This window comes from Montipora foliosa, chromosome 1 (genome assembly GCF_036669935.1).
Source record: "Montipora foliosa isolate CH-2021 chromosome 1, ASM3666993v2, whole genome shotgun sequence".
Taxonomy (NCBI): domain Eukaryota; kingdom Metazoa; phylum Cnidaria; class Anthozoa; order Scleractinia; family Acroporidae; genus Montipora; species Montipora foliosa.
The window spans coordinates 43,316,851-43,334,350 of NC_090869.1; the positions used below are offsets into that span (position 1 = coordinate 43,316,851).

The 17,500-nt window shown below is 41.5% G+C and overlaps 1 protein-coding gene across 2 annotated transcripts in view; it reads right to left on the bottom strand.

Moving 5' to 3' along the window:
* The window catches only part of LOC137999224 (pseudouridylate synthase RPUSD2-like), a 136,091-nt gene that overhangs the window by 89,861 nt on the left and 28,730 nt on the right, over window positions 1-17,500 (bottom strand). The window contains exons 2-3 of one of the 2 annotated variants that reach the window (XM_068845068.1): window positions 3,190-3,271; window positions 2,416-2,555 (exon numbers count right to left, since the gene is read on the bottom strand). In XM_068845068.1, the coding sequence (XP_068701169.1) occupies window positions 2,416-2,555; window positions 3,190-3,271 (222 nt within the window). The remainder of the gene's footprint in view (window positions 1-2,415; window positions 2,556-3,189; window positions 3,272-17,500) is intronic. The other variant, XM_068845075.1, reaches the window with a different exon arrangement.

Genomic DNA, 17,500 nt, shown 5'->3' on the forward strand with positions numbered 1-17,500 from the left:
TGGCTGCTGCTGCTCTCGACACTTCTCCTGCAGCTGACGGAGGAAGAAGATCATGTCCACTGTGGACGTCCCAGCTCTGAAGCCCCACTGTGAGTTGGGGTAGACTCTGCAGGCGGGTCAAGGTGGCCCGAGCAAAGACTTTGCCAACGATGCTCAGAAGAGAGATGCCGCAATAGTTGTTGCAATCACTACGGTCACCCTTGTTCTTGCACAGAGTGCCTATGTTGGCATCTCTCATGTCTTGGGGGATGTGACCTTGCTCTCAGCACAGGCAGAGGAGCTCATGAAGCAGTTGCAGGATGGTTTGCACGCCCATGCGCTCAAAACATCCGGCGGGGTACCGTCCTTCCCCGGTGCCTTGTCACAGGCGAGCCTGTCAATGGCTATGCTGAGCTCTTCCAGTGTTGTCAAGCTCCTCTATGACTGGCAACCCAGGCAGGGTAGCGTCTGTGACGATGTTCTGGGTTGAGTAAAGCTTGAAATAATGCTCCACCCAACGCTGCAGCTGCATGCTCTGATCAGTGATGACCTCGCCAGTCTTTGATTTGAGCGGGGATGTTTTGACGCTCATAGGGCTGGTGGCAGTTTTGATGCCCTCATACATCACCTTTGCGTGGCCACAATCCGCTGCTAGCTGGATTTTGGCACATAGGTTCTGCCCCTACTTGTTGGCACAGCAGCAGGCTGTTTGCTGGGCCTTGCTCCTAGCTGCTCGAAGGGCGTCGCATGTGCTTGGGGAAGGGTTCTGCTTGTGAGCCAGCATCGCTTTCCTCTTAGCCTCCGTGACTGCCTGCATTTCTTCCCTGCAAGCCTCGAACCAGTCAGCATTCTTGTATTCTGTCGTAGATGGTATCACGGAGGTGAGACCATTTGGCATCTGGGTTGCTGGTTGTTGGTTGCACAGCAAGTTTCTCCTGGAGGCTGTCAGCCAGACTCTGAGACTTAATAGGGTCGGAAGTGCCACAGGTGTTAATGCAGAGGCGACCCTTGGTCTTGGTGTGGTGGATCTTTCTGGGCTTCAGCCTGACCTTGCTTGCAACAAGCAAGTGGTCCATGTCAGAGTCAGGGGTGTGATAGCTTCTTGTGTGGAGGACACTGCTGAGGTCCACTCTCCTAGTGATGATGAGGTCTAGCTGGTACCAGTGGCAGGACCAAGGTTGTCTCTTTGTGCAGCTCCTTACACTTAAAGTAGCTGTTGGTGATGCAGAGGCTGTGGTGAGTTCAAGTAACCTCTGCTCGTTCTCATTTCGTTTTACGTTTTACGAGACATCTCGTTTGTCTCTTCTACTGGGCAAACCTGCCCAGAGGGAAGGAGCACGAACAGGACTCGAGGCCCTATGCGAGGTGCTCCACCCTACCCTATCCAGACCAGAAAGACCAGACCACAACACCGGGAACTACATGCCCTACTCTTTACGACAAGTGTGCGGGTTCTTTTACGTCCCACAGGATTATGAACATTGAAGGGTTGTGAGACGGGACCTCCGGCTTATCGTCCTTATCTGAGAAGACTAGAGAGTCTAACCATTTGCAGATGTAATTACAAAGGCAGCACTTTCTCCTCAGTTATTTAAAGACCCTGAGTGTTGGTCCGGCCGGAGTTGAACTCACGACCTCCCACGTGACAGCCCTGTGCCCAACCAACTGAGCCTCCGGTGCGCGGTTCTCATTCATCCTGCGGACGCCTAAGTTGCCAAGGCAGGTAGGCCATGCTTGCCAGTCGGTCCCAACACGAGTGTTGAAATCGCCTAGCAAATATATGCCCTCAGAAATTGGGATTCCGGATAGTGTTTCCTGCAGAGCCTAGTAGAATTGATCCTTGGCTTCTGGGGTGGAGGTCAGAGTCGAGGTGTAGGCGGATATGATGTTCACAAAGCCTGCTGACGTTTTCATGCGAAGGGCAAGAATTCTCAATGACCCTCCAGAGGAGGTTTCTGTGGTGGCAATCAGTGAGTTCCTCATGGCAAAACCTATGCCGTACTGCCTCGGCTCGTCCTGGGACAGGCCTTGCCAGAAGAAGGTGTAGCCTCTTTCCATAAAGTGACACACTGTTGACCAGCTGGGTTTCCTGGAGACAGCTCCTTGTTGATGATGGCAGTCTTGCAAGAGTCGTCCATTAGCTGAAGGTCAGTGGAGAGACCAAGGCACATGGTGCAAATGCTCCAGCTTGTGATTCAAAGAGCTGGAGGGTAACACAACAATTTCCCACTAAAACCATTCAGTTATGCACAACATTGAATAGGGGAAAGGGGAGAGAAGCAATGAAGACCTCAAAAGTTATGATTTTAGTCAATATGGGAAGGCCTCAGTCTGAGATTTTGCTGTAATGACATCACTCTCAGTTATTAAGTAGTTAGTATATAGAGATCTTTCAAAGTTATCAAATATCTTGTGAGATTTTTCACATGTACTTACATAGTATTCTTGTGTCTCAGATTGGAACTCTTCCTTAAAAACATCAATCAAGGTACGGCCCACCCAGCGTCCTTTGCAGTGAGTTGTGAATGAGAAATAGTAGGGATGGACATGCCTCAAACCTTGGGAAAGAAAAAAACCTAAAGCGTATTATATTTTGGCAATCTTAGTTAATAGTAGTTAATAGTTTATTAAGAACCTTCTTGCATTAAAAAAAAAGTGGATTAACGAGCTAGGATACTACTAATAATAATAATAGAATTAACAACTAATAATTACAGTAAAAATTGTAGAATCGTCAATTAATAATACTAATTGAAATATCTAAACATGATAAGGTTCTCCGCTCTCTTCGTCCTACAGGCTATTGTGTTCTTAAAAAGATAGCATTTTGCAAGTTACACCTTAGATTATACTTAGGCTCATTCAGGAGTGGGCTACATGTAGGTAACAAATAATATAAAGGATGACTAGGAGACTTCATTTGAGTCATATATTTGTCACGCTAGTAGTATCTTCTTTTGTTCTTTTGTTTTTGTTCTTTTGTTTAATAATAATTTAAAGGGTTTTTTTCATAATTTTGCTGCAGACTTTACATCAAGTTACACCACTGCCAAGTTCTCTTGTAGCTTTAGGTATATCTGTACAATGAAAAAGCAGTCAACCAGCATGTAAAATGTCAATCTATTTCAGAGTCAGCATGCATGTGTTGTAGTTGTTTTTAAGTGCCAACAGATTTCCCTTCCAAAATGATCTTGCTACTCAGGTATTTACCATTTCTTATGAAACATGTTGTTTCTTCAAGAAGTTTTCCATCAAATCCTGGCTTTTTGTGGTTTTCTCGCTTTGGCTTTTTCTAAAACGAACAAGAACATAGAATAGTTTAGGGTAGAAAGGTGCCATAAGGGTCCCCTTTCCTATCAAATAATTAATAATTTTGGAAGAGTTGTTGCATTCATTACAACAACACCACAGAACATTTTTATTACATGGCATACATTTAATCTGTACACACAAACTTTCATGCTTCCTTTGCTGATTAACAACTTGAGGTGGGTCACATTTACTGACAAAAATCCCAATTTGCAATTTAAGTTACAAATATATTGTTTGATTAAATTTTGTTGGTACAATAAGCAAATAGTTTACTTGAAATGATCCAAAAAACCCTTAGTTTACTTCTTTGCCCTCCCTATCTAAATTATACAAAACTATCTCTTAAGGAAGAAATTAAACTGTTCTTTTTGCAAGAGCACAAGTTTAAAATGTGTGTGACAAGAATCCCATAAATGCTCAGTAATTTCAGCCATGTTTCAGATGTAATCGGATACATAGACAATTGTCAATAGGAAATTTGCCCATACAGAGGGAAGAAATACATTGTCTAGTCCAGGAGGAATGTTCAGTTGTAAAGGTCACTTTACAGCAAACATTTCCCATAAGAACAAATTATACTGCATTGATATCTACAATACTCGTCACATTTGTTGGAACACCCATGCCCGTTTCCCCCTTCCTCCAATGTTGATTTTCACAACTACTAGCAGTCGCCTGAAAAATTCCCACACAACATTCCATTGGGGGGAGGGGGATGTGGTTTAAGCTACGATCTTGTATCACAATGATTCTGGACCATAAGTGTTCCAACTAAATACGTCTAGTATTGTAGGTCATTGAAGGAGACGGTGTAAATAATCTCTTAAGGCCTCTCACAGCATGCCAAATGGGTTTAGTTCAGCACCTGGAAGGAACAACTGCTAAATTAAGGTGTTTGGCGACATTGGTCTTGCGAACTGTGAGCCAGTCAACATTGACCTCACTGGCAATGTAAACACATAATGTGTTAATACTGCCAGGAAAATTCCATTTCCGTTACTTTGAATTCAAAGGTAAAAGAAGAGCTAAATCGCATGTTTGAGGCACCTAGCAGGGATTATTGATGAAATCACAGACCCAACCGACTAGTGTGCTCCTATATTAGTTCCTGTTGTAAAATCCAATGGTAAAATTAGAATTTGTGTTGACCTCAGGAAGTTGAATGAAGCAGTTAAGGGGGAAAGATAAATTCTTCCTACTTTGGAAGATGTTGCTCCAAAATTGGCAGGAGCAAAAGTGTTTTTAAACTGATTAGATGTATCAAGTGGTTATTGGCAGATACATGTACCTTTACACCCAGAAAGCTCAAGATTGACAATCTTATCACACCAAGTGGTCGTTTCTATTTCCGCTATTTGGGATAACGTTTGATCCAGAATTCTACCAGAAAAGAATGACCAAGCTCCTCAAGGTTCAGGAAGGTGTGGCTGCATGCTGCTATCCAAGATGACATTATTGGCTTTGGCAGATCTGTTGCAGAACATGTTGCAAAATTTCAGCAAGTACTCAAGACAATTGAAAAGTCTGGACTAAAGCCAAACAAGAAGAAATGTGAAATCCAAAAGCCTAAGATGTGCTACAGTATTTTGGAAATGATGTTAGCGAAGAAGGGATGAGCCCAGACCCAGATATAGTCAAAGCAATTCAAGAACTTTCTGCACCACATAAGGTACCAGAATTGCGTCAAGTTCTGGGAATGATCAATTACCTGGGAACATTCTCACCAAACCTATCACATGTGATCAGTCCAATGAGTGAATTACTGAAATGTGATAGTGCCTGGAATTGGTCCCATCAACAGAAAGAAGCCTTTGACAAGGTCAAAGCCATGGCTACCACAGCACCTGTCCTAGCTTTCTATGATGTTGACAAGCCCACAGTGGCTAGTGCAGATACAAGCAGCTCTGGACTAGGCATTGTTCTTCTACAGAAGCATGGTGACCAGTTACATCCTGTCGCATTTACGTCATGTACCTTAACAGATTCAGAAAAGAAGTATGCCCAAATGGAAAAAGAATGTTTAGCACAGGAGTGGGCACGTGAGAAGATTTTTGTTATCTTTGTGGTCTGGAGTCATTTCAGCTCTTGACAGATCATAAGCCATTGGTATCACTGATTAACCATTTCAATCTGGATAGGGTAGTGTCTTCTTATGCACTTCATAATATTCAGGGTAAAGGCTAAACACGTGCCTGGAAAGAAACTAGTAGTTGCTGATACACTTTCAAGAAATCCTCAAGCAGCCTTGTCAAAGACATAAGACACACAAGAAGATGTCCCAATCATGATATGGAATGCATTAAATCTCCCTCAGAATTAGATATTGATAGCCTCAACCTTTCAGGTGTATGGAAGGAATGGAAGGAAGCAGGGGAATTATACTGGATATCAAGCAGCCTGCACGAAATGGAAGATGACATGCAGATTGTGACCATCCAAAGTCTTCTTGGGATGAAAGCAAGATGCGTCATGACAACACTACCAAACGTGCCAGCAAATATCAGACAAAGAACTGTCCAAGGTATTCTAACACTGCTAGAAACGTATTTCGTTCCACGTAAAAACGCCACATATGAACAATACATCTTCAGAATGACAACCCAAGACCGTACCTTTGACACATTTGTTGCAGAATTAAAATGAAGAGCCAAATACTGCAATTTTGGACCGCTTAAGGATTCCTTGATCAGAGATCTGATTGTGGTGGGAACCAACAATCCCACGCTACAAGAGCCACTACTCTGAGAAACAGATTTGACACTTGAGAAAGCAATTAAACTATGCAGAATCATGGAACAGTCCCGGGAACAATCAAGAATTTTCAACCCACCAACTGCCCAAGCCAGTAGTACTGACAGTGTAAAGAAGACCCAGGGACCTCAAGAAGCCAGAAAATCAAATACCCATGACCTGCAGAGGATACTCAAATGCAAATTATGTGGCCTATGAAGCAAAATGCCACAAATGTAATGGGCAAAACCACTATGCTCGCTACTGCTTTAGACCAAAGAGTGGTATGGACAAAAAAAGAGTTTGTCATGTGGAAAGGAAAGGAACTTTATTTAACTTTCTAGTCGTCCTAGGGCTGGAGCACTAATTGGGGACAATGTAAACTGAAATTAACAAATTAAGACAAATCAAGTAAACTGTTGAATGAGGAAGACGTGCCACAAAAAGGACTATAATTGAAGAAATTGAAGGTATTACTAGAAGAAAAATTCAGTAACATTTTATTAGTTATAACACCCCTGTAACTTTTAAACTTGATACGGGTGCAGAATGTAATATTTTGCCAATGCAAATGGCAAAAGAGTTGAATGCTCAAGTAGAGCCAGCCAGTGTGTTGCTTAAATTGTTTGTGGGACATCAGTTTGATATGGTTGGCAAATGTTTGCTTGACGCAGGGGGTAAATATCTCCGAGGGTTCCAAAACTGTTTAAGCCAGTCATCGGCCATCTGTCCTGGTTAAAATTGAGGTTTGGATAGCAAACAATCAGGCTGACCGGAACAGGCTGACGAGTCTTCAGGTCAAGTCTTCTGAGGCAACAACATAAGAATAGAATGGCATGACAAAGGCAACAATATTGTGAGGCAGTCTTGCTGAGCGCTTTGTTTTGATCATTTTCCTTGGCACACAACAAAAAAAAATCCACAACTGTTCAATAAAAGAAGCCAAACAACTTGAAATTGTTGTTAAGTACAAATAATATAAACCACCTCTCCAAATTCTCATAGTCTTGTGCGCGTAGATCGTTCTGCGTTATCATTTTCCCGAAGGGTTTCACACGATGCTGCCCACAAGACCGGAAAAAAGATTTATTTCTAGCTCTTCTTCAACCTTGGTTGAGATACGGTAAAATATGTGTGCATGTGAATATTTTCAAACATTACATTTTAAATACTGTTCTGGGGTTTTTAATACATTGGTCTGAAGAAAGTTCTCTAATTTAAAACTAGTGGTTTGTAATAGCTTCGATTGTTCACCAAGAAATAATCAGAGTACTACAGCTGTATTACCACAAGTTGGGGGTTGTCAATGAGTAGTAATGTTACAAGGAATTTTGTATTTTGGTTTGGCATTTGTCCAAACTGGTGTCACAAGTCACCTATCACCTGCAGCTATTTATTGGATCTTTACTTAATAGTTCGTCTTGCGGATGAGAGCAGTTATTTTCCCCGTGGAACTTCTGGCATTTGAATGGAATCTTTGAAAGATTTTTTTAAAATTCCTCTGAAACTGAAACTGGAATAACAACCAGTGGTGTCTTCCCACATGAGATCTTTGGCCATAATGTTGAGTGATTTTGACTCCACAAGAAGTTACACCGTGATACCGATCATGCTTAGGAGTCAGAAATAGTTTTCAGGCAGTTCCCAGCAGCCAAACCCTTATTTTTCTACATAAAGCCTTTGCAAGTGCATACATACAAACGTTTTCTTGCATTATTTATTGCAGTAGTGGGTATTTGTCTTTGCATAATCCGTTTGATGACACCCCACCAGGTATTGGACGTTACGAGATATTAAGCATTTAGTTTCCCCTTTACGGACAGTCTTCCACGTAGAATTGGACTCCCTGTGGTAATTAACGCCTACTAATCATTGGTTGATTTTAGTAAAATTCTGGGTGAAATTCTCCCCAAAAGTAATTGAGCTGCACACTTTAGTATGATCAAGGAAACAACTCAAAATGATGCAAGCACTACCTTGGAATTTACTGACTATTGATTTATGGCCTGGGAGACTAGTGCCCAGGACCCAAGCATTATTCATGATTCAAGACGGCAGCTCCCTTGCTCCTCTGTAATAACAGTACATATTTTTTTAACAAAGGCTCGAACTTTGATCTGTTTTATAGAATGGGAGATTTAATTTATTTTAATTATTTTAAACTGTTAACTTCATGTATATTTAGCTTTTTTGGCGCTAAACATGCTACTTCTAAGGACGCTTACAGAAAAATGCGAAAATCAAATTGAGTTTTAGTTTATTTGTTTTTCTGGCTATGTTACATTTTACTTTTTATAATTTCCAAAGAAGACATAATATTATATATATTTGTCTTTTTATTTCAAATAGAAATATAGTGTTTGTCTTAGAAATGAATTGTCTTTTGCTGTATGTATAATTTGGGCGATTATATTGAGGTCTGTTGCAGCCTACAGTGCAGCCGTATTGTGGCACACTTATACACCTTAGCAATTGTATCATTTGTAGCTTGCAAGAGTCCCCGCTAAAAAATGGAAAAAACCAGTGTTATTTTTAAGTGGAAATATAACTGTGATGACAAAGTTGAACTGGCAAAAGACAGGTGCTCCGCTCGCATCGAATCAGTAATACACTGTAAGGTTTTTCGAAAAGAGTATAAGGACAACGTTCATGTTAATCTAGTTGATAGATTGATCCAGAACTGACCATCGAATGCCATAGGACCTGTATATCTACATACACTTCTCAGGAGCATTTGAAATGAGGAAGGTTGCGCCAGTGTTTTTCAGTCAGCCATTGGAAAAAACAACGCCGCTCAATTGTACCAGTATTTCAAATTCAAATGAGAAACTGTCTTTTTTGCAGGGAGTTGTGTGAGATAGAGAAAGACAAGAAGCATCCAGACCGCTGGAAGAAAGAAAGTGCTTTGCCGGACTGCATATGCAGGTCCTGGCAAAAGGCATTCAAGGAGTCTATATTAGAAGCCTGCCACAAACCCAATGATGATATTGCCAACCAAGAGAGAGTTCACGTTGAAGGGGCTTTAAGTGATTTGCATGGAGCAGATGCCCAATATCATGTCAATTGCATGGCAAGCTTTATGTCTCGTAAATCTATTTCTGCTGCCAAAAAATGCTTCAAAGGAAGACTAGAATACAGACCCTGCATTTGATGAAGTCATTGGTGTAGAATTCAGTTGAACTGTATCATCAATACCAGCTACATGTATTTGGTGGAAAAGCACTTCTGCAAAGATCCCTTCTTGTGTGACATTGCAGTCCTCTCCTCACCTGGACTGTCAAGTCTTAAGGTATGATGTAACAATCACCAAGGAAGATATGTCGATGTCAGTTAGCCAAACTGCTATGGATCTTCTAGTGGCATAAACAGATAATTTGAAGGACACTTTCCCAGCACTTCTGATAGCCATGAACATAATAAGTGTTCTATCCAACAAACCTACAAATCTGCAGATAGCCCTCGGTAATTTATCAGAGACTCAAAAACATTAATAAATCGGCTGTATCAGATCAGAGTAACCTGTTCTTATGATGAGATACTGCGCTTCAAGAGGTCAGCAGCCCTGACAGCAACAAAGGATATTAAACTAAGTGGAATCAACCAAGGAAGTCTGGGGCTTACACAAGCTGTTGAAGACAACTTTCACACTGACATATCTTCACAGAATGGGAAGATAACGACACATTCATTCGCTATGCTCATTACTCAGCCAACAAATGCATCAGATGATGACCAGAACACAATAGAATCTATTCCGAGAATTTAGAAGTTGGACATGTCCAGAGAAATAGATTTTGAGATTCCGGTGCAACGTTACCAAGGTCCAAAGATAGTACAAGACAACAACAAGAAAAGTGGGTGACCGCAGTCGAAGGCAACCCGAAGGCTCCTTTTTCAATGCTTCTACCATGACTTGTGGCATCTACCGCAACTCATGGCAGGGGTGGGCGCAACTCCTATCCCGTTGTATACACAACTTGTCCCCAGTAGTATTGGTACTCATTTTATCCACCACAAAATGATGGAAAGCTGAATGAACTTTGGAGCATACAGCAATGGTTATCTTAAAAAAAAAAAATTTAACAACAACAATAGTTTATTTACATTTCCATTCTTATATAACATTACAATGTTTCTATATTTAGAAAGAGAGAAGAGAATTAGACAGTTACTAAGATACTAAAATATAAGTTACATACAGGAAATGCCAAGCATCTAAATAAACCGTAAGGTTTTCTAGTTAGATACTAGACCTGCTTAGTATCATAGAGTATGCAGACATCTATACACACAGAACGAACAAAAGACGCACTATTACACTAAATAAATAATCACTCGTAAAGATAGTACCAATGCCGGACAATTGCCCTAAAAAGAGAGTTCTTCCCCTAAAGGTTCTTTGCAATGCCATTCTTTCAGAAAGAAGAGCAAAAGAACTAGACATAGCTTTCTTGAGGGATGTTACCAACAATGAAGCGTGTCCGGAATACAATGGGTACAAAACTATGGTGACAAGGCAACAAGGAGTTTCGATGCAGCCAACAACAAAGACAGTTTATGTCACTCTTATCGACACGATGCCATCCGACCCAGACACAATAATGACGGCTCTTCACGAGGCAAAGTGACTAACCAAAGAACAAGGCCAGAAGAATGTCATTTTCACAAGCAACCAACAACTAAATAAAGTTGCCATCGAAGTGTAGTGGGTATATCCAAGGGAGTTCTCAGACGTTATCAATCGTCTTGGAGGGATTCACACATTGATGAGCTTCACTGGTGCAGTTGGGACCCCTGATGGAAGGATCTGGAATAACGAGAATGCTATCTGGTAAGAAATTCCCACAGAATATCAGGGCAATGAATCTAGTTCTTGAAGAGTTGCTGAGAAGCACCATGAGCAATGCCAGCATCAGTACAATGGAAGAACTGTTAACACGTCTTGACCATGCTGCAAGCACAAGCAACACATCCAAGCTGTGGGTTGACTGCTTCATCAAGCCTGTCGTACGAGCCGATAGAGGTGACTGGCCACTTCATTTGGTTGCCATGAAGCAAATGCTGCCATATTTTTTTGCATCTGCTCACATGAACTTCGCCCGATACGGTCTCTACTATCTGCGTTCAATGGGAAGCTTAGGGCAAGAAGAGCTCTCAATGTTCATGAAAGGTGAGCATGTGATGCATCATGTCCCAGGGCTATGGAACGGCATTTGGAGTGATATGTTCATCGAGACAACTTTCATGCGCTATGGTCATGGTCCCGGTGGGATTATTGGAATCACCTTGAAGCCTGAAACTCTCAAGACATAGGCTCTTGGTCTACACATCTGTAGTCACTTGGAGCAGGACATTATCAGCCTTGTAGGAAAGGACCAAGACTTCACTCAGGAAGCACACAAAGTGGAGATGAAGGCAAGGATCGTGTCGGATGGTGCTGATCGACAAAGCATCTGAGACAAGCTCAAGCTGTGTATTGATCCGCTTGACCCCACATCACATCCACCAACTATCGTGAACAGTGTGAGTGGTCAAGTGGCGGATGACACAGTAAATGTTCAAGACGCAGTAGCAATTGGTACCAAGCAAATGCAAGAATTTGAGAAAGGCTGGCCAGAAGGTTTCCAGAGTACAATCTCAAAGAAAGTCAAGACTGTTTCAGACAGTAAGAAGCATATCAAAGTTGGGTCGCAGAAGGTATACGATACTTCAGTGATTTACAGTAGAGTGATAGGCATCCAAGCAAGTTCAAGGGACATTGATATCAAGAAGGCATTAAGTCACGAGCTGGCTCCTGTGCCGACTATGTTTCATGATTCTGATGCAATGAGAATCTGCAAAGCAAAATCGGACTTAAAGAAGCGGCTTGCTAAAGAAGGGTCATCACGATGCACTAAATATTGCGGCAAGTGTGCTGCATGGCAATGTCAATGTAGATGCTAAAATTATTTCGAAAGCATCGCCAATAGAATCAAAAAAATATTGCCTAACATAATTCGTCACAACCAAATGGGCTATGATAAGGATCAATTTATCAGAGAAACAATTCAATCAATCCTAGATGTCATGGAATTCACTGAAAAGAAGTTACCCGGTCTTTTGATTTTTATCGATTTTCAAAAAGCTTTTGATACCTTAGAATGGAATTTCCTTGCACAATGTTTAAGCTTTTTCAATTTTGGCCCAGATTTTATGCGTTGGATAAGAACTTTTTATAGACATATTCAGAGTTGCGTGATTAATAATGGGCTATCTTCAAATTACTTTAATCTTACACGTGGTGTGAGACAAGGTGATCCTCTATCCCCATATCTTTTTCTTCTGGCAGTAGAAATATTACCAATTGCTGTTAGGGACAATTTCAGTATAAAAGGTATCACAATAGAGGATGAAGAAACAAAACTTCTTCAATATGCTGACGATACAACTGCTGTTCTCTCAGGCACAGATTAAGCTCATAATTATACTCTTTAAACTTTTGGACAAATTTGGAACTTTGTCTGGTTTACAAATTAATAGTTCAAAGACAGAAGGAATGTGGATAGGCTCCTCAAAAAATAATGTAATGTAGAGAAGCCACTTGGAATCAAGTGGCCTAGTGGCCCAATCAAAGCCCTTGGAGTATTTTTTCCTCACGATGATAATTAGTTATGTGTCAAAAACTTTGATGAGAAACTTGATAGTATTATAAAGCAAGTCAATATTTGGTCTCCTAGATGATTATCTACGGGAAAGTGACTATAATTAAATCCCTTTTGATACCTAAGTTCGTATATATATCCTCGGTGCTCCCTACCCCAAACAAATTCATCAAAAGCTTAAATCAGCTGATCTTTAAATTTCTCTGGAATGGGAAAGACAAAATAAGGAGAGTATCTACTATTAATTATTATGAAGAAGGAGGTATTAAAATGGTAGAAAGTATGATCCAATCCCTTAGACTTGCCTGGCTTAAAAGAATCTTTAGCATTAATGCAGGCACATGGAAAACATATCTCACACACCTTTTGAAAGACTCAGGAGGCCTTTTGCTCTTTAGCTGCAATTATGATATTAAAGATCTTAACATTTGCAGCTAGTTCTATATGGAATTGCTGCATTGGTGGTCTAAGTTCCGCGATGATTTCACAATCGAAAATGATTGACAAGTTATTATTTGGAACAATCAGGCAATTAGAATAAATAAGAAACCAATTTTTTACAAGAAATATTATAGTGCTGGAATTCTAACTTAAAATAATCTTAGATTTGACCTTAGTAACACCAAATCCTTTGATTTAATTGCTAAGGATATAAAAAAGACAAAATAATTATCTGGAATGGACAGGTATTCGGCACTCTATACCGTCAAGGCTAAAAGTACAAGGAAACAGAAATTATTTCCTAGATAACACGCACTCGAATTTTATACAACAACAAAAGAATCAAGAGATTACTATGCTCTCATAATTAGTAAAAAGGCACTCTCTCCATGCAACGGGCAAAAGTTGAAATATGAATTTGATTTGTCTGATGATGATTTGAAAAAAGTTTTTTCTCTGCCCCACTCTATCGCTTTTGAACCTTATCTAAGGGCCTTTCAGTACAAGGTTCTAAATTCTATACTCTATACCAATTAGAAATTACACAAGAAAGGTTATATTCAAGACGACTCCTGTTCCTTTTGCAAACTCAAATCCGAAACACTGCACCAGTTTTTCTTCTATTGCACTTATGCCCTACGTTTTTGGGGTGAATTCGAATCTTAGTATTCCGGCAGAACAAATCAGTCAGTGCGCATAACTCTGAGAGACATCTGCATTGGAATTATAAATTCAGAATGCCCTTTGCTAAACTATCTATTACTCATAGGAAAATTGTACTTGTGGGATTGTCGAAGGAGCAATAAACTTCCAAAGATAGCAGGATTCAAAGTTAAACTTGATATTAAATATCAGACAAAAATATGTGTGTACAAAAAACAATAAATTGGCACATTTTGAGTGGAAATGGAAAAGATAATTCTGAAGTATTTTTTGGTATCGGTGTATTTATTGGCATGTGTGTATGTGTGTGTGTGTGTTCGTTTATTTTTAAATAGAGAGTAAGTATCGCATTGTAAGTAGTGTAAGTACTGCATTGTAAATATTGTAAGTATGTTTAAGCAATTGCAAGAAAGTAGTGCTTTGTGTTGAAATATTTATTAATAAAAAATAAAACTAAAAAAAAGGTCTGCTGTATGGCTCTGCTGTCCTGTGGGTTGTCCATTGGCCAGCTAAAGATGTCATCGCTGACTTTGTGGAGAATTTCAAGGGTTTCCTATTGAAGAAACTACTTGATTCAGATGTTTACTTGATCTTCGACAGATATCGCGAGTACAGCATCAAGAGTGTAACAAGAGACGCAAGAACATGTGAGGCAAGCAGGGTGTATCAGCACATAGAGAACACGCCTCTTCCCTCACAGAAGGCTGTGCTAACCGTTTCTTCTAACAAGAAGCAGTTGATGTCCAGCATTATCAACGATGAGGAATTCAATGCTCAACATACTACCAGGAACAAGCTGGTTATCACAGGCAGCGACGTGTGTAAAGGAGCATTCTCGTGCTACAGTGGTTGTTGCAGACAACACAGATGTGTTTATCGTGCTCCTCTTTCATTATTTGAATGAACGCCTTACTTGTCCAATGTTTATGATCTCGCCGATTCAGCAAAAACCACTTATCGACATTAAGGTCACAGAACAAGCCCACCGAAGTATCATACCTGGTTTACCAGCAGCCCATACGCTATCTGGGTGCGACACTGTACCTACATACTTCGGGATTGGCAAAGGAACTTCTTGAAGAATCTCATTGCTGCTCCCAACTTGTTGTCGCTGTTTGGCTGCCAAGATGCGCCGATATCTGACGTCATTGACCAGGCAACAAAGTTAATCGGTGCTTGCTACGGCAACCAAGTAGGCGAGGAGACGATGTCCAATATCAGATACAAGATCTGGAAATACAGCAACTTCAGCCCCGAAGATACAAGCACTGCTGCCTACTACAGAAGCTTTTGTAGAGAACTTGAAGAGGTCCCACCTGCAGACGGGAACTTGGAAAGCAGCACTGTCCCTCGATCCACCTGCTCTTGATCCAGTGGAATCTGGATATGTGAGACATGAACCATCCAAGACGTTGCTTACAACAACTGTGCCAGATGGTGTTACATTCGCACCAGATGAAATCACGACCCTGATCAAGTGAAACTGTGAAGGTGCCTCAGCATGCAGAAACATGAGGTGCAGCTGCAGCCGCAGAAAATTGCTGTGCACTCTGTTTTGTAAATGCAATGCTGGAGATGAATGTCTAAGCAAACTTACCAAGATGGTAGCTATACCAAGAGAGGTCACTGATTAACTGTTAAGTGTTCTGAGATGCAGATGTCTTCAAGAATAACGTCGGGTTATGTTTTAGATAAGAATTCAAATAAAAACAAGAAAGGAAATTGTATATGTTGATTATTTGCTACTTATATGATGTCATGAAATATGTCCCCACCCCTTCCTCCTCTAATTCGTGATGCCGAAAAATTACAGACTGTCATCACTTAGGTTATTGCTAAGGGGTATGTTTTTGATAAGAATTCACAAAAAAACATTGTATGGAAGTAAATGCAATGTATGTCATACTGGCTGCCGGACTACAGGTCTGACATTAAATCACGAAAAACAAGGATTTCCTGTCAATCAAATAGCAGGCTACCATGTTAAGGCTGATAACGGCCACAGACAATGCAAAAGATTCAAACCAGTAGTGGTGTGGGACCCTTGGAGCCGCTTTTGAGGGTTGGAATTGGAGCGTTCCGATTGGTAGATTGAAATTTTGCGGGAAATTCAAATGTACGTTAGGTGGGAAATTCAAATTTCAAACAACGACATTACAGACATGTGACACCTCCCTTTCTACGGACCCTTAGGAAACAGGTTGGGGTGTTTTGCGTACCATATTGGGGAAAAACAGATAACGGTCAGGAAATTCAAAATTCAAACAATGAGGTCACATTGCTCGGCAGAGGGATTATGTCTGAGACCCAGGCCCCTCATGGTCAGAAAAAAAAACAGAGAAAAAAATTAAATCCAACAACAACAACAGTACTATTCGTACAAGAAGAAGAAAAAAGGATAAAATGTCACACTATGTACAAGAATGTTCCTTAGTGGCATGGCAGGCCGATCAAGGGATCCAGAACACAGTCATCCCACCCATCACACCAAGAAGAAGACAGTGCCTCACACTCGCACCCTAGTTTATTATTATTTTAACGGCTGTGTCGCAAATTGAGGTTGGGTGCTCAAGGATCTGGGGATTGGTACAAAAGACCCAAACCCAGGTCAGTGGAACACCCCATAAGCCTGTCCTACCCGCAACCCAGCCATGAGCCCCGCCCACCATGCCAAAAGGACCTCCGGGCTGGACAACCCGGAGCAATGGGGGCTCGCGGCCACTCAGCCACGGCCCCTCAGGGTACCAGACCTGAGGCACCCAACTCCACCTTAAAGCAACGTCAATGCACTACCTGCTAAACCAACTGACTGGACACCTGGGTCAGAACGCCAATAGGTGTGCAGATATACTGTTGATAAGCATCACTCGACCACCGGCCCAAAGTCTTGATGAGGGATCTGGAACTCCCTGAGCCGCAGCTGTAGTGGCCGCACCAATCCGGAAGCTGTGACCTGAGTAAGAACCATGATATCTCGCTGAGTGTAAAATAGACTGCACCATGGATGACAGCCGCTGCAGAGTTACGCAGCTCTGGAGACAGGCCCCGCAGAGCCAAGAAGTTACCAAGGGCCGCCCCTGGGCAAATTAGTACTATTACCGCAGCCTACGTAGATGACACAGCCAATGCGAAAGGGGTCAGTCTTAGAGGACTTAATATGGACTCTAAAACACGTAGGATCGACCAATGCATCCGCTTGTATGTCACTAACCGCTAGATGGATGCTGGGGTCAAATGAAGAATTGAAAGTGAAGTGAAGTGGCGAACTTGTCTGCACAAAAGAAACCAAAAAGACTCAGGCAACACACCGCCCAGAGCATGACATGGTCATGGAACTTCAAGTCAAAGGAACGCTGAATGATCTGAAGGAGATCATTCGTAATCGGAGGTGCGTCGGGGGGGGGGGGGGGGGGGGGAACGAACCCTGTACATGTTTTATACCCCTCAATAAATGCTGCAGCTGTAGACAGTTGACCAGGGGATCAGGTAAGCCACTGTCAATGTGAAGGGACCACACTGCACTGAGGTATACCTTGATGGATGAATGGTGAAGATTATCAGCCAACAGTGTTGCAAAACGTGTAAATGACTGTTTGCCGGCCAGCAGAAGGGCCCCCTCTGGACTCAAAAGGCTCTCCTGATGGCAGAACTCGGCATAGCGACGATGGGCGGACAAGTAAATCCAACGTGTAGATGGAGCAAGGCCCTGAGTGAGAAAAAACTGGCATCTCGCT